Source organism: Macrobrachium rosenbergii, chromosome 47, assembly GCF_040412425.1.
Source record: "Macrobrachium rosenbergii isolate ZJJX-2024 chromosome 47, ASM4041242v1, whole genome shotgun sequence".
Classification (NCBI taxonomy): Eukaryota; Metazoa; Arthropoda; class Malacostraca; order Decapoda; family Palaemonidae; genus Macrobrachium; species Macrobrachium rosenbergii.
The window spans coordinates 22,865,281-22,888,940 of record NC_089787.1 but is presented as its reverse complement, the minus strand read 5'-3'; the positions used below and the strand labels follow the sequence as shown (position 1 = coordinate 22,888,940).

The window sequence follows — 23,660 nt, the reverse complement described above, 5'->3', positions numbered from 1 at the left end:
TTTACGTCAAACCATTAATTCAATTTATTTTTTACCTAATTAAAAAAATAAATTGTTTTTAATGGTACTAATAATACCCATACCCCGGTTTCGGGCACACAGTCTTATAGACCTGCAACTTCTTAACAACCGTATAAAACCGTGGCACAACCTGCGTCTTATAAACCGTCTCATGACGCAGCTGCGTCGACGTGACGTACACGGGCTGCTGCTCAGTCTTGTAAACGGTCCGGTAACGCACCTCCTCCTCGTGAACGGTCGTGTACACGGTCTCCGTGACGTACTTCGGGACGTAGGCCAAGCTGGTCACGCTGGACGTTTGGTACTCCGTGACGTACTCTTTGAGGTATTTGGTGAGGTACTTTACGTCCGTCTTGTATTCTGTGGTCGTGACGTACTCTGGCACGTCCTTCGTCACGTGGGTGGTGATTTCAACGGTCGTGTAGACTTCGCTGTCGACCGTCGTTGGCAGGATGACTTCTTCCTTGACGGTCGTGTAGATTGGGATCTGAGAGAGAGAGAGAGAGGGAGGAAAGAGTGTGAGCCATTAGGCCTATGTTTTATAATGTCCATTTTTTGAGGGGGAGAGAGAGAGTGTGTTAGTGTGAGCCATTAGGCCTATGTTTTATAATGTCCATTTTTTTGAGAGAGGGAGGGTGAGTGAGTGTGAGTCAATAGGCCTATGTTTTATAATGTCCATTTTGGGGCGGGGAGAGAGAGAGAGAGAGAGAGAGAGAGAGAGAGAGAGAGAGAGAGAGAGAGTGTGTGTCATTAGGCCTATGTTTTATAATGTCCATTTTTAGAGGGAGGGAGGGTGAGTGTGAGTCAATAGGCCTATGTTTTATGATGTCCATTTTTTGAGGAGGAGAGAGAGAGAGAGAGAGAGAGAGAGAGAGAGAGAGAGAGAGAGAGAGAGAGAGAGAGAGTGAGTCATTAAGCCCATGTCTTGTTATTTCCATATTTTTGATGCTATCGGTTTTCGGGGGAGTGGAATGGAGAGGGGTGGGGCGGGGGTGCTCCATTAGGACCCATTATGAAACCGTATTTTGAATAATGTAAACGGTTTTATTTCTGTTTCTATGAATATACAGTATATATGTATATAGGCGTAATTTTAGTGCTTTTACTTCGCTTTTAAAACTGAATTTGTGTATAGGCCTAAGTGAGAATCATTTACAACTAGAGACGTTAATTTCTTAAGGGGAATTATAGGCCTACGTAAACCACTGTAGTCGATAATGCTAGTGTTTATACACATTATATGTGTATATATGTATGTGTGTATGCGTGTGTGTACATACATATATGTGCATATAAATGCTAGCACCGTCTAGCAGCTGCCAGCGGTTTAGATAGGTCTATAATACCCGTTAAGAAAATAACCTCTCTAGTTGTGAATGATTGTCACCTAGGCTTATATAATTATATAAATATATATACACGTATATATATAATATAAATATATATTGCATGCGTATTAAATGGTTATATACGTACATTCAACTTAAACCCCATCAAATTCTAAACTAGACGTAACTTAAATCAACCCACTTTCTCCACCTGCGTCTGATACTCAGTGACGTATTCGGTTTTCGTGGGGCACTCCTCGGGCGTTGCGTCGTACTCCTGCGTCTCAGCCACTGCCAACAAGCAGGCAACGACGAGGCCTCCTATTGACGCAAAGCTCAGCCGTTTGGTCGTCATCTGGAAATGGGGTTGTATTAGATTTGGAGATTGGTAGTTTATGTATCTTATTTATTACTTTTTTATTAGTTTTGTGGAAAAGAAAACTATTGAGAAGGCTTTGTCTGTCCGTCCGCACTTTTTTCTGTCCGCCCTCGATCTTAAAAACTGCTGAGGCTAGAGGGCTGCAAATTGGTATGTTGATCATCCACCCTCCAATCATCAAACATACCAAATTGCAGCCCTCTAGCTTCAGTGGTTTTATTTTATATAATGTTAAAGTTAGCCAGATCGTGCGTCTGGCACTGCTATAGGACAGGCCACCACCTGCCCGTGGCTATAGTTTCATGGGCCGCGGCTCATACAGCATTATACCGAGACCACCGAAAGGTAGATCTATTTTCGGTGGCCTTGATTAGACGCTGTACAGAAAACTCGATTGCGTCGAAGAAATTTCGGGGCATTTTTTACTTGTTTTATTTTTAAGTTTAGTTGCGGATGTTTTGAATAAGTTGATTGATAGTTTATTTAACGTATTTTATTTTTTTATTTATAAGTATTTCGTTATTATTTCTGAGTTAAGGTTCAGTTATTATTGAAGTGTCTGAAGTAATTTTTTCTTAGACCTATATTTTTTATTTACTTTTTTTGTTTATAAGTATTTCATCATTATTCATATGAGTTTAGGTTCAGTTACTAGTGTACTGACTAATGTTTTTATAGGCCTATTACATCATTTCAAAATGGTTAAGCTGAATTGTGTATATATCAGATTTTTTATTACTTCCATATTTATAGGTATTTCGTCATTATTTGGGAGTTAAGGGCCAGTTATGGTAGTAGTGACTAAGATAATGTTTAATTAGACATATGTCATTCCAAAATTGATAAGTTTTGTTTTGAAATAAATTGAATTTTTGTCTCATAATGGCTAATTATTTTCGATTTTCTTTCACACTATAATAATATAACAATGAAATCCATTTCTCTGTAATAAAAAACAATAGTAGGCGTTTGGGTCTAGGCTGCTCTATTGTTCTATAATTAGGTACACTAGTCCTAGTACTATAAACTTAAACAGCAGTTGCTTAGTATTTATAGTTACGGAACCAAACACTCAAGAACTATAGCTTTAATTCAGTCACCTCTGTTTATTATAGTTGTGATATCCAATGATTCTCTTAGTAGCCCGATTGCGTTCTGTGGTTAAGTAAACTGGTATTAGTACTATAAACTAAACCACAGTTGGTAATTGTTTATAGTTACGATACCTTACACAAAACTAGTTTTACAGTATTTTAGTTATGTTATCAAATGATTCTCTTAGCACCACGATTGCGTTCTACTGTATAGTTAAGACAAACTTGTACTAGTGCTAGACAAGTAAGAAATGCGTCCAAGTTTCTCCGGCGCAATCGAGTTTTCCGTACAGCCGCTACAGCGTATAAGCAAGGCCACCGAAAACAGATCTATCTTTCGGTGGTTTCGGTATAATGCCGTATGAACCGCGGCCCATGAATCTTTAACCACGACCCGGTGGTAGACTGTCCTATATCGTTGCCAGAAGCATGATTATGGCTAACTTTAACCTTAAATATAAAAAAAACTACCGAGGCTAGAGGGCTGCAATGTGGTATGTTTGATGATCGGAGGGTGGATGATCAACATAGCAATTTGCAGCCCTCTAGCCTGAGTAGTTTTTAAGATCTGAAGGCAGACAGAAAAAGTGCGGACGGACAGACAAAACCTGCACAATAGTTTTCTCCTACAGAAAACTAAAAAACTATATATTAAACCACAGTTGCTTTCTAAGCGTTCCGTAGTTACAGTACTCACCACTATAATGAACTAAAGCTTCACAATTCAGTTACAGTTACCCTCCAAGCGTTCTGTAGTTACAGAACTCACCACTGTAATAGACTAAAGCTTGAGTTGAGTTACCTTCTCAGAGCGTATTGTAGCAATGGTATCCCGTGCTTAACTAACAGCAATTCTAGTTTGATCGAAGCCTTTATACCTTGAGAGAGAGAGAGAGAGAGAGAGAGAGAGAGAGAGAGAGAGAGAGAGAGAGAGAGAGAGAGAGAGAGAGACTGTTAGGCAGGCTTCCTCCTGACCAAAGCCTCTGATATAGCCTTGATCAGTCTCTATAATAACTGACAGACTGGCGGTTCGTTATGACTTGACGTGGGACATTGTATTCCTGTTTTTTTTAATAGACTGGAAATTATTATTTTTTGTTTTCATTTTTTATGTTTTGTATCAAACGGGGATACAGTGTTTTAAGGTCCAGTTTTTTTTTTTGGCTTTTGTGTAACTGTGGTATACTGTCTCCCTTGTTTTTTTTTGTAATCACAGCAATTTTTGTAATAAGATATTCCTATAAACTATTTTTGCAAGCTATTCAAAACAGGATACCAATATTTTAAATTCCCTTAATTTTTTTCCTTTTTGAGTAATTCTGGCATACTGCATCCCTCGTATTTTGTAAATACAGCAATTTTTTAAATAAGATATTCCTATAACCTATTTTTGCCAGCCGTCTTGAGCCAAGTATACCCTCAAGGAGACTGTGTCTTTGTTGTCAATATAGTTAATTTATTTGTAACATAAAAACAGTCATGAAATACTATATGAAAATTTAATAAAGTTCAGTAAAAAAAAGTCAGTTAAGTTTTATACAAATTGTCACGAAATTTTGTGGGAATATTTAATACACTTCAGTTAAAAATCAGTTCAGTTTTGGCAATAAACTACCTTTTATTGTTTATTGTAGTTTAATCTATAGTGGGAGTGCTCAAAAAACGGCTTGAATGATTTCTCTGACTTGTTAGAATACCTTTTAGTATATTCTATAGTGCAAGTATTGAAAAAAAAAGATTAAATGACCCTCCTTCCCCACTCAACACTTATCTATTTCTACCATTAGAATGACGCGTATTCTATGATTATAACTAATTCGTTATTTCACTGCGGTACAGTTCGTTATAGACAAAAAAAAAAAAAAAGGCATTGTCAGGGTGCTTGTACTAAGTAGAGTTGTTCGTGCGTGAAGAAGTTTTCTGATACAATGATGTAATCTGTCTCGGAAGTAATTGGAAGTAATTGCCTGGTGAAAAGGATAGTGAGCATTTGACACACGAACACACATACACTCAATGTTAGGGTTGATGGCTTATGTGTGTATGTGTATATATATGCATATGTATGTGTATGTATATATATGTATGTATATATATTTATATAAAAGCCGAATGTAACATTTATGAAATATAAGCAAAATTTCGAGTCCATGGTGCGTATTTACACATATCTTCAAAACTCCTTAATACTACTACTACTACTGTTAATAATAATAATACTAATAATAATAATAATAATAATGATCATAAATTTCACCCAAGCAAATATAACAAGTATGAAACTATTCAGCAAATGAAATAAATAAAACGCAACAAAATTAATAATAATAATAATAATAATAATAATAATAAAAATAATAATAATAATAATAATAATAATAATAATAATAACAATAATAATAATAATAATAATAATAATAATAATAATAATAATAATAATAATAATAATAACTTTCTCCCGAAAAATAAAGCAAACTTAAAAATTATTCACCAAATAAAATGAGCAAAACGAAAAAAAACTTAAGTTGACTCAGAAAGTAAAACAAAAAAATTAAAATTAAATAAAAAGTAGCCATAACTGACCCCAGACCCATGCCCAAAAAAAATACCCTTGACATCAAGTGAGCTAATGTCAAGTGTCAGATTTTGTTTCGAGAGAAAGTTCGAGAGTGACCTCCACGAGAATGAGGTTGATGCTTGAGATTTTATCTTGAGTATTTGTTTGTCAAAAGGGAGATATTTAAGTACACGTATATATATTTATGCATAACATATATACGTTGCGTATATCATGAATATGCTGTTTTATACATAACTGCGTGTTACCTAAGATTGTCCAGTTTGTGTAAAGTTACTGTAAGATTGTGATAGCTTTCTCTCTCTCTCTCTCTCTCTCTCTCTCTCTCTCTCTCTCTCTCTCTCTCCTGAGATAGACTGAGCTGCTACCATGCCCGCTACCACCTCTCTCTCTCTCTCTCTCTCTCTCTCTCTCTCTCTCTCTCTCTCTCTCTCTCTCCTGAGACAGACTGAGCTGCCATGCCAAATCTCTCTCTCTCTCTCTCTCTCCCCTGAGACAGACTGAGCTGCCATGCCCAATACCGCCCCCTCTCTCTCTCTCTCTCTCTCTCTCTCTCTCTCTCTCTCTCTCTCTCTCTCTCTCTCTATATATATATATATATATATATATATATATATATATATATATATATATATATTGCTCAACAGTCGTTTATTAAACATACAGACATCATGGCTAATCCTGAAACGCTAGCTCCCATCCTACCGCCCACCAGTTAACCCAGCTATTAACGAGTGCCACCATCTGCTGGGGTCAAGAACAGAAGGGCGCAGGGCTAGCAGCCCCATCCTGTAAGATATATGAAGGACAAAAGCGTTCTTTTGTCCTTCAGAAATGTTCTAAAAAGTATTTTTTTTTACATAACTCAATGATTTTTAATTATTTTTTTTTGGACTGGCAATGCCAGAATTGTAATTGTTCATTAGCAAAAAATTAAATCATGATGTAATCATATAATTAAACCATCTTAATTAGAGACCCTTTTTTAGATAATATCTTGGATGTTTTTGTTAGTGTTTTTTAGCTTTCTGTAAAACAAAACTATTGTGCCGGCTTTGTCTGTCCGTCCGCACTTTTTTTTTGTCCGCCCTCAGATCTTGAAAATTACCGAGGCTAGAGGGCTGCAGATTGGTATGTTGATTATTCACCCTCCATTCATCAAACATACCAAACTGCAGCCCTGTAGCCTCAGTAGTTTTAATTTTATTTAAGGTTAACGTTAGCCATAGTCGTGCTTCTGGCAACGATATAGGATAGGCCACCACCGGGTCGTGGTTAAAGTTTCATGGGGCGCGGCTCATACAGTATTATACCGACACCCCCAAAAGATAGATCTATTTTCGGTGGCCTTGATTATACGCTGTAGCGACTGTATAGCGGAAAACTCGATTGCGCCGAAGAAACTTCGGCGCGTTTTTTATTTGTTTTTGTCTTGAATTCATTTTTTAAGTGACTCAATTTTCTTTGATTCAGGTTATTTTTTCGTCATTATTAAGGTTTTTATATACTTTATTTTGTCCTTTTTGTTTTATGTCAAGGTCTTTTTCGGAATTCATTAAAAACCGTTTGAAAATGTTTAAGGAATCATTATTTATGTACAAAACTCAGAGTGCCATAATTGTATTTACTTAGAGAGAGAGAGAGAGAGAGAGAGAGAGAGAGAGAGAGAGAGAGAGAGAGAGAGAGGATTCTTCAGTATTTTAAGAGAGGAACAATGAATTCCTTATTTTTTCATTATATATATATGTAACGAGGACAGAATTAACACTTTTTGAAGGTGTACGTAACGTGCTCCAACGATCTTTTTATTCATGAAACGGAGGCGTATGAACGTTCGCTCACGGCAACACTTACATCTATTTTTCTCCTCTTTTTCTCTCTCTCTCTCTCTCTCTCTCTCACCGTGTATCTCTCTCTCTCTCTCTCTCTGTGTATCGCCTCTCTCTCTCTCTCTCATCGATTTTCGAAGTTCACCCACCCGAATCTCACTCATTCTCACCAAATCAATTAAATGGACTATTTAAAGAAACGCAATAGTTTCTACAAAAATAGGTTTATTATTCAAATAACCCAACAAGAAATGAATAAAACAAAGCAAAGATTAAAATGCATAATAAATGAAATATCGAGTTAGATAACTAAACTCTGAACTGTAAAACACTTCTGATTAAAGAAGTCTCACTATGGCTAATAGCCTGAAAATATCCAAACTCACACATACTCCCCAAATCAATAATTAGTCATGTCAAAACCAGTCTACCACATGTTATTCGAAACAGTCCACACTGTCCACCGACATCTGTCCACAGACATCTGTCGGAAGAATTAAACATGATAGAAAACTCCCAAAAACACATGAAATGCAAAACACAATAATGGAAAGTGTAAAATGCATAGCCAAGATATGGCAAACGTAACATGACAAAATAATAATATGAAAGAGGTATGAATATTCATATTAAATCTCCCACACCAGTTCAAAAGTTCATAATGATTAGAAAATCATGGTAAAAATCACAAGTTCAATTTTCTCCCATAAAAACAGAGATTTCAAAGTCTACCTTATCTGCCGATTCAAAAGCCTGGATCCTCTCCAAAGCTACGTCTAGACAACTGCAGTTCTATCACGTTAATGAACGATCAAACTCACTTTTAGGGCAGATTTTGGCATAATCTAGATCAAATTAACGCACGTACTCACGAATATACATAACACTTCGGAAGATCACCTGACCGGCAATATTGCTGAGGAATCAAACCATTTGTTGAACACAAAGATTTTACGACTCGAGTCTCTCGACCACTTCCATCTGACTCCATAAATTCTTTCATCACATCTTAAAGCATTGAAGCTATGAAATGCATATATGTGTCCTTTAAAATTGTAGCAGCCATATTTTCTGAAATAGAGCTCGGCCACCACATAAGAGCGTCTCGCTCTCCTTAACGGCAAACTAAAACAAAAGCATATGTATAAAACATAACAGAATAGAGCTATGCTCAATTAGCAATGTCTACTGCACTGCAGCTTTAAGGACTGCTCTCATGACGCACTTCCAAAGTCACTGGGGTTGAGTTCTTAGAGCCTTTACATGTAATCTTACAAACACGAATAAGCTTTACTACTCCCACAACAAGAATTATCAGTAAAATAGCTATTAAGACAATTAAAATTGTCGGCATAATATATTCCTGATACTCGAACATCACGGAATCGTCAATGTCTTCCAACGGTGGAACCGTCATTGGCACCTTGGTTGTAGGTACCTCCACTACCAAATGCTCGTTATGCGTATGACGCATAATTATCTTCTCGGAACTGTTGAATACAGCACGGCTAAGTACGAGAAATTCCGTAGACAGGATTCTGCAGGATGAATCAAACAGTTTGGATCCTCGGAGAACGAATGATGTCGACTTGTTGCTCTGGCACATCATTGTAACTGCATACTCCTTGCAAAAAACACAGCAGGAAGAGTACTGGTGGACTCAATGTGGTAATCTCGCAGGAACTGTCTAAAGTCACATTCTGTCGGAGTCTGTCTATGAACTAATGATAATTCACAACCACCCACAGACACAACTCGCAACTGGAAAATACTACTGTCACACACACACTTCTCTCTAACTAAAGCACAACTCGTCTTATAATCAACTCCCGAACCTTGATATTGATCTCCCAAAATGAACATGGTCTCTACTCTATCCCATGTCACTACTGAGTCTCCCAAAAACACTCGAAAAAGGTCTAATAACAAAAAAGGTTTCATGTTACTGAACCAAACAAAACTACTAATGCAAAAGTCAAACACTCACAATGTGAACTAATTCCAAGTGTGTATCTCAGAATAATCACAGTCAACTCACTACTAAGCACAACAACTCTACGGAACTCACTCACAAAAAAATTCTATCCAAACAAAAAAAAAAATACTGAGAATCTTATCCAAACACTAAAAGGTATCATATCTCGTAAAAGACATGAAAGTTCTACTCCGGTTAGCAAATATTTCGCAACACCTGACTAACTCTCAACAAAATAGCAATTGACGTAATGGCAATCGCTCCCATGATCTTAACAATTACAACTACTCACAATACAGCTCCCTTCATTTTAAAAAAAAGAAACTGGAAAAAAAATCCAAATACTCAAATACGATCTCCCAACCCGAAAAAAAGATCAGACTTGTTCGGTCCGATATACTAAGTACCTCCCCCAAAAAAATAATCCTAAACAACAAAGACATTGCGTCGGATGATGAAACACATCATAACACCATAACACACTAACACACGGGTCAAATCTCGTATGAAATTAGCCCATGTCTCAACTCCTAAAATCATTCGAAAACAAATGGTTAAGAACTTCAACATCTAAAATGAACAAGAGACAAAAAAAAATAAAAAAAATATCATATATATACAAATATCAACCCATTTATCCCTCTAACTATATACAAACGTTCCATTACATGACTATATACAAATGTTCCATTACATCCCAACTTTCTTTAACTTCGAAATATGGGTCAATTTCGTCACTCCAGTGTTTACATCTTTAACTACAAATCTATTCCTCTTTTTGATCTCTACAATCTCAAAAGGTCCGTGGAACTTCGGACTTAATTTATAATTCAGATCATTCCGAACATTCACTTTAACAAACACTCTATCACCCATCGAAAAAGCTACTCCCCTCGATTTCGCGTTACTTTTCTCTACCATTGCACGCGAACTAAGTTCAAGTTCTTTACTGATACGTGCAAATCTTTCTCTCGCTGTATTTATCAACGAAGTGACCGTAACATCACCCTGAACACACTCTGGTAACAAATCAAAAGGTCCTTTCAACTTGTATCCATACAAAGCTTCTGCTGGAGATATCTTAATTGTGTCATTCATCATAGTATTGATACTATATCGCACTTCATCCAAAGATCTGTCCCAATGTGTATCGGAACCACCCACCGTCATGCGCAAAGCTTCGATTACTTTCCGATTCGCCCTCTCACACAACCCATTTGCTTCAGGTCTATACGGGATTATAGATACTTTCTTTATCCCCAACAAATTAGCAAGACCGTCTAAAGTCTTATTAATAAACTCCCTACCATTGTCTGTGATCAGACATTCAGGAACACCATATCGACAAATTATCCCCTTAAAAAACGCTATAGCAACTTCCTCAGCTGATTTGTATTTCAGTGGGAAAATCTCGACAAAGCGAGTCAACTCATCAACAACTACTAATAAATGTCTATAACCATAAGCGGACTCTGAGAAGTTACCCAGAATATCCATATGCACTCTCTGAAACGGCCTATGTGGTATGGGATATGAACCCAAACGACACGACACTGTCGTCGCTGGCTTATTCGCATTGCAAATAGCGCACTTCTTCACAAAGGCTTCTACTGCGGAAAACATATTTTTCCAAAAGAACTTTGACCTGACGTTTTCATACGTCTTGTCTACACCCAAATGAGGAGAACCAAATTTACAATGTACAATGTCTAGAACTTGTGGTACTAGACTCTCTGGCACGATGATTTGTGTAATCTCACCCATGCTTCGAGTACTTCGCAAGTTATACTTAACTTTTCTCACCAATAAATTATTCTCCAACTCTAGACCAGAAAAAGGCAACTTATACCCTTTCTTCGGTGAAACTCCCTTAAGAAATGCCTTAGCATCTGACAACAATTTATCTTCATCTTGCTTTTGTTCCAGCAAGCCTATGTCCCAAGTGACATTTTCACCCGTAATATAACACACTGCGTTACTCTCACTATCACGAATAACAATCTCTCCCGAGACTGCCGACTCACTATTTCTCCCCGAAGTATGCACTGTAGGAACGTGTATGTCCTCTACATGCGATCTCTCAGAACTACTAATATCAGAGACATTAGACACCAAATATTTACTCTCTTCTCCCACACAGGATTCGGTGTGTATTTCCTCATCCTCGACCGGAAAATATCTGCTCAATGCATCTGCAACTACACATTATGCTTACCTTCAATGTATTTGAGGTTTGCATCAAAATCTCTCAATGTTAGGAACCAACGTGCTCTCTTGGGCGACAAATTTGGCTTATTAAAAGCTCTAACAACGGTTGATGATCTGTAAAAATCTCAACTTTATTTCCCAACAACAACATCTTAAAATGAACAAGGCTAGAGACGACTGCGAAAGCCTCCTTGTCCACAACTGACATCAGCCTTTCGTTACTACCACGCGTTTTGAACTTTCTGCTATAAAAAGCAATTGGGTGTAATTTCCCCTCAAATTTCTGCATCAAACACGCACCTATACCTTCCTGACTCGCGTCAGTCACTAAGGTGAACGGTTGACTAAAATCTGGAAACTTCAAAACTGGTGGGTTCACCAAAGCGTTCTTAAGCTTCTCAAAAGCTAATTGTTGACTATCACCCCAAACAAACTTAACGTCTTCTCGTAACAAATCTGTCAATGGCGACGCTATTGTAGAAAAATTCCGCACAAAACGGCGAAAGAAACCCGACATACCTAGGAACGAACGAATCTGTTTCCTGGTTTTGGGAACTGGAAAATTCACAATGGCTTTAACTTTCTCATCATTCACTCTAACTCCCCTCTTTAGAGATAACATGTCCTAAATAGACAATTTTCTCTTCAGAAACTCACATTTGGCCAATTTGACCTTTAATCCAGCGAACCGTAATCGCTTAAGGACTTCTTTTAACACCTTTAGATGTTCTTCAATTGTATCTGTGCATATGAGAATGTCATCCATGTACACAAACACCGACTTTCCTAACAAGCCATGAAGTACTGTGTTAACCAGTCTAGTAAATGTTATTGGGGACCCTTGTAATCCAAAAGGCATCCTATTAAACTCGTAATGTCCCTTTGGTACCGAAAATGCTGTATATTTACGGCTACTCTCACAAAGGGGAACTTGTAAAAACCCTTGCATAAGATCTATAGATGAATATATATTCTTGCCACCGATCTCAACAAACAAATCAGGCAAACAAGCTACCGGATATCTATCTGGGCATGTTTTTTCATTCAATTTACGAAAATCTACACAAACTCTGATACTACCGTCTTTCTTAGGAACTGCAAGCAAAGGAAAATTAAACGGAGAATTGGACGGTCTGATAATGCCTTCCGACTCCCACTTCTGAACTTCTTTTTCTACTTCTTCTCTGATCTTAAAAGGAATTCGATATGCTGGAATATATATGGGATTTGTACCCTTTTCTAGGCGGATTGAATGTTCTAAAACATCTGTAACTCCTAATTTATCTCCCTTCAAAGCAATGATATCTAGATATTCTTTCAACACTTTCTCTACTTTATCTGAATATTCAGGATAATCAACTTTAGCCAAGTGTTCATGTAGAACCTGACTTCGGAACTGTTGCTCCTCGTTAGGAAACATATTCCCGTCTCCACAAAAACTCACTAATTTATGCTCTTCATTAAACTCTTCAAAATCAATTACATAAGTACCCTTGTGATATTTTTTCACTGAGTCTTGATAGCTAACTAATTCTACTGAAGTCACGCCTGCGACTGAAATTTCATTCACTGACACCGTACTCACAACGTCTTTGAATTTCTCGGTTCCCTCAACAACGCACACTTGAGAAGGAAACTTTTTCTCTTTCAGCGACACTTTAACTAATGTAGGAACTCGCGGTTGCAATTCAACATCTTCCAACAAAAATCCTTTGAAAGATCTCTGCGGAATATCTTCACTCTCTAATGACTGTGTTACACATGTCTCAGACTGTGTCTTAAGTTTCTCACAAGTTTTTTTCCTGTGTATATATGGAACAAAACAACCTGACTCACCTATTGTAATCCCCTGAACTCCCGTAAGAATGTTGATGTTATGTCGCATACAAGAAGGGTGTCCTAGCAAAACCATTTCACCTAAGGCTAATCCTTCTATGACCAAAAATGATTCTACTATTGTCTTTCCACCGATACAAAGCGTAAGAAATGACGAACCTAAAATATTCAGTTTCCTCGCTTGTACATCACACACTGTCTCACTAGAAGGGACTAATTTGCACTCTGGAAACCTCGAGTGAAAAAGGTCAGCATTTACTAAGTTAACTGAGCTACCAGAATCAATGAAAATAAAATTTCATTGCCATTAGAGAATCCACGTACAATCGGCCTAGGTTCTAGTGACTCTAAGACCTGATTAGTCATTATCCTGTGTCCGTTTTCGAACTTATCTTGTGAAAATTCTGCTGTTCCTTTGTGTATCTAGAACTTGCATCATGTGGAATTCTCCTGTCATATCTAGAAAAACCTCCCGTGACTTCCTGAATAATCTCTATTCTTTGTGGCTGGGCAAAATCTCCATCCATGATCTGAAGATTTGCAAACTGAACAATATCTCACTCTGCAATTTGATTTACTATGGCCTATTTTATCACAATTAAAACAACGTATCGTTGTGACTGATCTCTCTGGAATTTTCTTCGATTCTACTCGTGCACATGTCTTCGCTGTTGCATCATTTCCCGAATGCGAGCGACTATCATTATTCTGTGGTTTGGAAACCGCAGCTGACATTTGCACCTCCCTGTACAAAACTACTGTCCAGTGTCGGGCATTTTGCTAGATTTTTGTTAATCTGTGCAAACAAAAGGATTCGTCTGTATCCTGATCAATTCTCTTATCAAAACTATCTACAATTACATCTGGGACCGACGTTAAAAGGCAAGCAAAGTGTAACAATCTTTCAAAATTATCTAAGGAGATATTATTTCCAGTTACCCATGGAGAACCTGTTATAGATTTCTTTAACTCAACTACTGCATCAAATAAATTCGCACTGTATGTGACTAGTGAATCATTGCCCTTCTTTATTTTGAGAAACTCTCGCAAATTCCGAACTGCGCATTCACGTTGAACTCCGCCATAAGTAGCTCGTAGAAATTTCTGCAGTTCATTCCAAGTTTTACACCTTCTGAACCCGAAACTGCGTGCTCGTTTCCCAATATCTCCTTTATCTAAATCCAGAAATGATTTAGCCTCTGTTAAAGCTTCAGCGCCATTCGTAATTTTCTTGGAATTCAGATAATTGTTCACTGACTCAATGAAAGTTTCTATATTTTGGGTTGGCTTTCCATCAACTAACCCTTTAAAATTTGTAATTCCCCCACTAATGTTCGTCACTTTATGCACCACAATTGATTGGGATGTGCTTGCTGCATCGTCCGGCATTTTGTGAGTAATCACACGCCCTGAGCGTAACAACATAAAAAAAGAAACCAAAAGAACACTAGAGAAAGGCACAAGTTACCCCTCTAAAGAAGAACAGAAAACGGAGTTCTACGCAACTTACGAGAATGGGGTACTTACCAATTTTGAAACAGAAAACGGAAGTACCTATCTCTCAACAGAGCTGTGTGCAGCCTGTGACGTCACCCACTCGAAGCGAAGCAAAAAGACACCCAGCGCGTTTCTTGTTGAATCATCACTTTGCGTAATTAACTCACAATCGCCACTATTCACACTTATTTGGGTATTTTGTTAACCCCAAAATTGCTCTAGAGATCATCCAGATCTATTTCACAACTCCCCACTCCCAGTACTCGAATAGAAACGGAAAAAAAAAAAAAAAAAGAAAGGTTCCCCGTATTTCACACGTAATCACGACCCACTCAGTCATTCAACACTGACCCGTCGCCTTAGCTCTTAGGTGAAGTCGGCTATGCCTTGGGCATCAACGTTACCAATTAGTCTATTAGCAATCTCCTCTTTCGCCATCATTAAAGACATTAAAAAAGACATTTAAAATCACCGCTGCCAGCATTTCATTCCACCAATTTAATTCTGTAACACGAGGACAGAATTAACACTTTTTGAAAGTGTACGTAACGTGCTCAACGATCTTTCTTCAGGAAAGAGGCGTATGAACGTTCGCTCACGATAACACTTACATCCATTTTTCTCCTCTCTCTCTCTCTCTCTCTCTCCTCTCTCTCTCTCTCACTCTCTGTGTATCGCCTCTCTCTCTCTCTCTCTCATCGTTTTCCGAAGTTCACCCACCCGAATCTCACTCATTCTCACCAAATCAATTAAATGGACTATTTAAAGAAACGCAATAGTTTCTACAAAAATAAGTTTATTATTCAAATAACCCAACAAGAAATGAATAAAACAAAGCAAAGATTAAAATGCATAATAAATGAAATATCGAGTTAGATAACTAAACTCTGAACTGCAAAACACTTCTGATTAAAGAAGTCTCATTATGGCTAATAGCCTGAAAATATCCAAACTCACACATACTCCCCAAATCAATAATTAGTCATGTCAAAAAACAGTCTACCACATGTTATTCGAAACAGTCCACACTGTCCACCGACATCTGTCCACAGACATCTGTTGGAAGAATTAAACATGATAGAAAACTCCCAAAAATCATGAAATGCAAAACACAATAATGGAAAGTGTAAAATGCATAGCCAAGATATGGCAAACGTAACATGACAAAATAATAATATGAAAGAGGTATGAATATTCATATTAAATCTCCACACCAGTTCAAAAGTTCATAATGATTAGAAAATCATGGTAAAAATCACAAGTTCAATTTCCTCCCATAAAAACAGAGATTTCAAACTCTACCTTATCTGCCGATTCAAAGCCTGGATCCTCTCCAAAGCTACGTCTAGACAACTGCAGTTCTATCACGTTAATGAACGATCAAACTCACTTTTAGGGCAGATTTTGGCATAATCTAGATCAAACTAACGCACGTACTCACGAATATACATAACGCTTGGAAGATCACCTGACCGGCAATATTGCTGAGGCTCTCACGCAGATAGCTGAGGAATCAAACTATTTGCTGAACACAAAGATTTTACGACTGAGTCTCTGACCTACTTCCATCTGACTCCATAAATTCTTTCATCACATCTTAAAGCATTGAAGCTATGAAATGCATATATGTCCTTTAAAATTGTAGCAGCCATATTTTTATTAATATATATATATATATATATATATATATATATATATATATATATATATATATATATATATATATATATATATATATATATATATATATATATATATATATAATAAAAATATATATATATATATTTTACATACATCAGAATATATATTTATCTCTCACTCTCATTATTATATGTGTGTGTCTAATAAAAACAGCGAGGAATTATAATGAGGCTGAACAAAATAAAAAGTAAATTACTGTGAACTCTACAACAATAATTTGTTTCCCTTAAAATAAAGATTCAATACAGGCTCTGGGAACAAGCACATATTTTTTTCTTCCTGCTTGAGCAGTTATTGATCGTCACTTCCTCATCCTGTATTGAACTGAAATGAAAATCCGCAAATTCGTATCACCACCTTTTCTATAATGAGTGAGTTTTGAATTAAACAGCAATTTGCTGTTTCCTAAGCTGAATGTATTATTGGTGCAGTGTTTGTGTCCGAACTGTTACCAAACAGTAGTTTGCACTTGGGGTAAATATCATTACTTCAGTAACAAATGATGTTACTACCATATCCCAGTTTAGAAAAGACAAATTGCTGATGGCCTTTATCATCACAGACAGACACGGAGGTAGTAAACAAAAGGTTTAGGAAGGAAGTCAAATAGCATTTGTGTAGTATAATATCATTTAAAATGGAGTGAAGGGTCAAATATATAAAATTTATATAAAAACAGGACATAAAAAGTTATATATATGAATGTAGAAGGACCTTTTAGTTTATAAACACATTATAAAGGTAAGATAAACGTATTAAATACAGTATATTTGTATGTGTATTCCTATGATGGGAACATGACTGGGAAGGATTTGGGCTTATTATTTATTTATATTTATAATGCGTTTTAGTTACTCAGGGGTGGTTAATAATGTACATTATCTTTACTAATGTTATTACTTTGTGATTTTACGTTATTACATTAGTTTGACATTCTGTTTCTTATCCTTATGGGTCTAATAAATTGATTGATTTCTTGGGAAGTATTTGGTTGGGGATTGTTTTGCAGTGGCCTTGACCTTGTGTTCTTAATTGGGGCGATATGTGGGGAGGTCCTGTAAGGAGGTCAGATCTGCTTGCCATTTGGATCTGATAATATTCTGTTTTTGTGTTTTCTCAATGGTGTTATATGGCTGAATACACAGCCTATTGTTTTACTGTTAGATTATATGTGTTGCTTTGTATTTGTATATCTAGTGTTGTAATATAGTTTTGCAATGCTGGTTCTTATTATATCTTTATCTGATTTTTCACATTTTATACTTCATACTTTCAGTCTTTTGTCGATATTGTGGATATATAAAAAGAAGGAAGGTATATATATTTATTTATATACGTGGGATTCATCCACACTGGGCGTCGGTGGTTTCGGTCCATCAGCATGAACCTCATTAGTATTTATTTTTCCTCGGCATTTTAATCGAGATCTGTTCATTCATTCAGAATCTATATCTCATTTAATTCTCTATTTCCAAAACAGTAAAGAATTTATTTCTATTCGAAAAATGAATAGCTGTACAATAAATAAAGCAAAAATTAAAAACCATGTTTTCAAACATACTTCTTAAATATGAAATGAAATATTAAAATAGTCGATGCATTAATCTCAAAGAAAAGCGAAAATGCAATCTTAAAATGATGAACGTTCATTGGTTATGGGTAATTCAAAGGTTGATTTGCCAAGGATAGTTTGATAACAAGTATAAGTTTTGTGGTTATCCATTCCATATAACGATCTATTCAATATAGTTTATATCGGTGATTATTATCTTAATCTTAGTCAGTCAGGCAAGTCCTATGCTCAGCATCGTTGCTCTAAGCATCAAGATTGCTATATAGTTGCAGAATAGTTATGTATTTTATCAAAATAAAAAAAGATGTGAACTATAACTAATATTAAATCATCTTCATTCATCATCAGTTTCTCTTTTAAAATCATACCAAATAAACAAGACAGTTTTCTGTTTTCTCAATAATTTATTAAAAGAAATATTGAATACTTCACTTTATCACGGAATTATCTTATTCTCTCGTTGCACTCTCTTCATTTCTTATCTATCTCATATTTATTTACCTATATATCTATATATTGCCATAATCTTAAAGGTCAACGATAAATTATGATTATAAGAGATAAAATAATCTATAATTAGATAAAGAGAGAGTGTAGAGAGACTGAAGAGAGAGGAAATTTACATACAATTGTCATTTGGGAATAACATTTCCTTAGAAATGGGGAACAAACATCATAATCTGAAGTCAAAAACAACCTTTATAATGGCCCCTTGTTTGAAAGTTCAGATTCGGTTGACCTTTGAGTGTACAAGTGAATTCTTTCTGTATTATATTATATTTTCATTGTTTGACGAATACATTTTTGATTCCCTGCAGGCTAGCTTTCCTTGATTCATTAATTGCATAATCATAATAATAATAAGGTAATAATAATAATAATAATAATTATAATGGAATCCAGGTATTGATTCCAACTGTTCGAAGTGGCTGATTTAATTTACTCTTTTATATCTCATAGAAATGAGTTTGAATTACAAACATGGTAGTCAGTCAATGTTGTTGTTTCACATTAGTAAAAATTTGTTTTAACCTTGACTTAAAGCTTTGAATGATATAATTCAGTTAGTCAAACTGTTTCTTTTTGCATCTTCACGTTAAAATCCGTTGTATCGTAACTGACCTTTTGGCCTATCTCCCAATTAGTTCAGTCGTGTCACAGTATCCAGATTGTATTTTAGCGTAAATATTCGTTGTATTTCATCAATCTGTTTTGAATTATCACCTTTGATAGATTTTCAATTGCAGTGGGTCGCAGTCAGCTTTGGTAAGGGCGTAGGGGTAGCAGTTTCATCCCCAAAGACTTGTTGAGAATAGTAAGAATAGTATATGAAGCTACCTTCTCTTAAGAGAAAGATGTATAATGATAAAGTGATACCAGTATATAACGCATTTTTATAAAAAGGGCGTTTCCTATCCACTGTCACATTTCACACTCAGTTGACTGGATTAAATACAGTCAGTTTACAAAAGTATATAAGAATTTCGTATATTCTTTGGCCATTTATTTAAATAGATAATAAATCAGGTAAGCTTCAAGACCGTTTATTTAAATGCCTCTTTATACAGCTTTTGAAAGGAAAATATTATTACATTTCTTTATTCAGAGTATTTATTCCCAGACCCCCGTGCGTTATATGTATATTACAATCATCTTCATTTTTATTATTACAATAATCTTCATATTTTTATTACAGTAATCTTCATGTTTGTCATTACAATAATCTTCATTTTTATTGACACATTTCACATTCAAAGTTAATTCCACGTAGACCTTTCTGGAAGGCGAAATTGAAGAGTGAAAGTCAGTGGCGTCACGCTTTCACTTCTGTTGAGCTGGAATGAATTTTTGGGACAGAATAAAGCCAGTTTCGGTGAGGAGATAGAAACCATTCAATAATTACTTAGGAATTTAAGTAGAATAGATGCCACGAGTGTGGGGTATACCCTCCTGCAACTTGATGATGCCAAAGAAAATGCATATTCTTTTGCTTTTATCGAGCTGGAAAAGGAGATAGCAACCACTCAATAGTTACATAGGAAATTAAGTAGAATAGATGCCACAAGTGTGGGGCATACCCGCTTGCAGCTTAATAATGCCCAAGAAAAGTCATATACTTTCACTTTTATTGGCCAAATTAATTGGGGACAGAATAAAGCCAGTTTCCGTGAGAAAGAGAGAGAAACAACTCAATAATTATATAGGACATTAAGTAGAATTAATCAGTTTTGAAGTTAAATTTACCAATTTGCAATTTCCAGTCAACTTCAATTTCGTCTTCCAGTTCCAGCTCAGTCTTCCAGTTTTTTTTTATTTCCTTCCCAAATTCGAAGTCTACCACTTAACGACTGTACCCTTCCTTAGGACAGACAGTCTTATAAGACTGTACCGTCTGCGTCACAGTGTGGTACTGCGGTACGAACTGCGTCTGGTACTCGGTATTATGAAGCACCTCAGTCTGCGTGAGATATTTCGTCCTGTACTCAGTCTTGAAAACAGTCTGGAACTGCAACTGAGGCTGGAAAATCGTCGTGTATTCAGTCTGGGTGACGAACTTGGACACGACGTCAGTCTTCGTGACGAACTGTGTGTTCTGCACGGTCTGCACGTCAGTCTTGTAGTCCGTCACGTACTTGACTTCAGTCTGAGTGGTAGTCTGGGTTACGTACTGGGGGACGAATTGCGTCTGGTACTGGGTGGTGGAGACTGTGTTGTAGACTGGCTGGTAAACTGTGGTGGGGATGTATCGGTCATTGTAGACTGTTTCATAGACTGGGACCTGGAATAACAATGTTGGGTTTTAGACTGACAGACTGATCTGAAATAACAGACTGTGGTCCTTGTAGACTGTTTCGTAGACTTTGACCTGTAATAACGATATTAACTGGGTTTTAGACTGACAGACTGATCAGAAATAACAGACTGTGGTCCCTGTAGACTTTTTCGTAGACTGGGACCTGTGATAACGATATTAATTGGGTTTTAGACTGACAGACTGACCTTGAAAAAGCTATGTTTGTATGACGATAGACTGAAATGTCTGATTTATAAATTATTATTAATTCAAATATTAATTCATACCTGTTCGATTTGCGTCTGGTACTCGGTAATATATTCAGTCAGGGGTTTGCAAGGGGGCGGCAGGTAATTATAGGTGGCTTTAGGCCCGGCTTCCGCGATAACCAGTAGGGCCCCAACCGTGGAGACAATTAACCAACTGCTGGCCATCTAAAAAAAAAAAAAAATTTGAGGATAATAAAAAAATTAAATAAAAGTCATATAAAAATTTGCTTGTCATCTGCAAAATAAATAAGGAAATAATTTTTGTTTGATAAAAATAAGCAAAAATTAAAAATAAACTAAAGAATAAAAAAACAGCCCATTTTAGATATTTAAGTATCAAAATCTCTCTCTCTCTCTTTATCTCAATCTCAAGTGACCTCCAAATTCATTCTTCCCATACTTATGATATTGAAATGTATTGCTGTAATTTCGTAATAATAAATATATATATATATATATATATATATATATATATATATATATATATATATATATATATTTATCATGAGGTTACTTCAGCTATACTTAAGTGTCTTAAAAATTCACGTATAATAAATATAAAGTTTAGTTTATCTCTAATGTACCTTCATGTATAAATAAATTTAAAGGATATTGATTTGTCTGTCATGTACCATTCATGTATTGGTAAATTTAAAGTATATTGTTTATCTCTCACGTACCATTCGTGTATTGATAAAGTTAAAGGATATTGACACATCTCTCATGTACCAATCATGCATTGATAAATTGAAAGGATATTGGTATATCTCATGTACCATTCGTGTATTAATAAATTTAAAGGATATTGGTTCATCTCTCATGTACCATTCATGTATGGATAAATTTCAAGGCTATTGATTTATGTCATGTACCATTCATGTGTTGATAAATTTCAAGGCTATTGATATACCAAACATGTACCTCGCGTCTTTCGTAATATTTCTGGGCTTGAAATTTAACTAAGTTTTGTAATGATAACGATAAATAAATATCTGTAATTCACTTCACCTCGTACGTAAATTTCGTGGTTTGTAATGTAATTTTTTTTATATAAATAAGTACAAATATATTTTGTATAATTACATAAATAGATCGCTGTAAATTACTTTACCGTATATGCAAATATCGTGAGGTTGTAATGTAATTTTGTTTGTAATATGTAAAAATACATTTTTGTAATAATGACGAGAATTTATCGATGTAAGTCACTTTACCTAATGTGCAAATATCGTGAATTTGTAACGTAATTTTTGTAATCAACGTGTAAAAACACATTTTGTAATGATAACGGCATATAAATTTCTGTAATTCACTTAACAGTATATGCAAATTTCGTGAATTTGTAACGACATTTTTGTAATCAACATGTAGAATCATTTTCATAACACGCCTCACGAGTCTGTAATACATTTTCTAACGAACAAATACAGCCACTACCACTTTCAGCTTCAGTAAAATCACCCGACGCGTCAATTTCCTGTCAATTCGTTGGTATGGAAAGAAACCACTCACTCACTTTCTGTAAGTGCGTCCCGAAAGCAGACAAGGATTAGCAGTCTATTGCCGTACGTGGAATGACGCAATGCCTCGTTTGCATTCAAACCAGATCTCTTTATATACTTATTCAGTATATACCACCTGATTTCTAACCTTGATGCAAGGGGCCGTCTCGAATGCCGATCGATATTCCAATCTGTCATTTTAGCCACTGATTGATAGTCGTTATTATTCTACGACAATCGACGACGGTCGATTTGAGGTCACACCCGTGTTGCATATCGATGGCTTTGCATGTCATCAAGTGAGTCGACAGTGCCTCGTTTTCTATGTCTTTTTTTTTTTTTTTCTTTTAAAGCGTTAAGGGTAGACTTCCTTAGATTTTTATCCTCCGGTGGTAAGGGTTTCTGAGTTAGGTTAATTTTGGCGAGGTGTTGGCTGTTATGCACAGGACAATAACATGAATTAATTGTTTTCTGTTTTTATTGATTTTTTTTTTATATTTTTTGCTGTAGGAAGTGTCTTCATATTTTCATTTTTTTTTATTGTCATGTAAGGACATTTTAATGTTTCGATGGCCGTGTTTATTATTGTTCAATTTATTTATATTTTCCGTTTACATTCCTCTACTCATTCTTTCACTATTGTGTTGAATACGAACCTCCATTTCGGTGACATTACCAAAAGGACATCACTCTTAGCGAGTAATGTCCGTTTAGAAATGCCTTAAGCCTGAACAATAACAGTAATAACAGTTATAATAACCAACACAAAAAAACGTAATAGCTCACCTCTCATGCATGAGATTACACGACTTGGAATCACGAGACTTAAAAATGGGGGCAATTTCTGTAAGATCTCTGAGAACTGTGCGCTATCAGTCACTCTCTTGTGTCTCATGCTCGAGATTACAGCATTACGAGACTGGAAATTGGCCATTGCAAGTCTGATTGACAGTTTAGAAATTTTGGAAGTGACGAACGTCGGTACATATGCTCTCAGTGTCATGCAACAAGTTTTGGATTATGTCAAAAAAGGGAAAATGAAAAGTTGCGTATCTCGTGCATGAAATGACTTACTG

General features: G+C 36.0%; 1 protein-coding gene across 1 annotated transcript; it reads right to left on the bottom strand.

Annotated features, from left to right (window-relative positions):
* LOC136830893 (uncharacterized) lies at window positions 1-23,518 on the bottom strand. The gene is made up of 5 exons (XM_067090864.1): window positions 23,390-23,518; window positions 21,101-21,247; window positions 20,409-20,798; window positions 1,552-1,704; window positions 1-508 (listed from the first exon to the last, which is right to left on the bottom strand). Exons 1-5 carry the CDS (start codon window positions 23,516-23,518, stop codon window positions 68-70), a joined length of 1,260 nt encoding a protein of 419 aa, XP_066946965.1. The 3' UTR covers window positions 1-67.
* Between the last annotated feature and the right edge of the window lie 142 nt (window positions 23,519-23,660).

Excerpts from the sequence above, each read along its gene's own strand:
- LOC136830893 (XM_067090864.1), bottom strand. The coding sequence starts at position 23,518 with ATGGCCAATTTCCAGTCTCGTAATGCTGTAATCTCGAGCATGAGACAC. Across the intron at positions 21,248-23,389 it reads GTCTCGTGATTCCAAGTCGT|ATGGCCAGCAGTTGGTTAAT; the intron begins GTAATCTCATGC and ends TTTTTTTTTTAG. Across the intron at positions 509-1,551 it reads ATCAGACGCAGGTGGAGAAA|ATCCCAATCTACACGACCGT; the intron begins GTGGGTTGATTT and ends TCTCTCTCTCAG.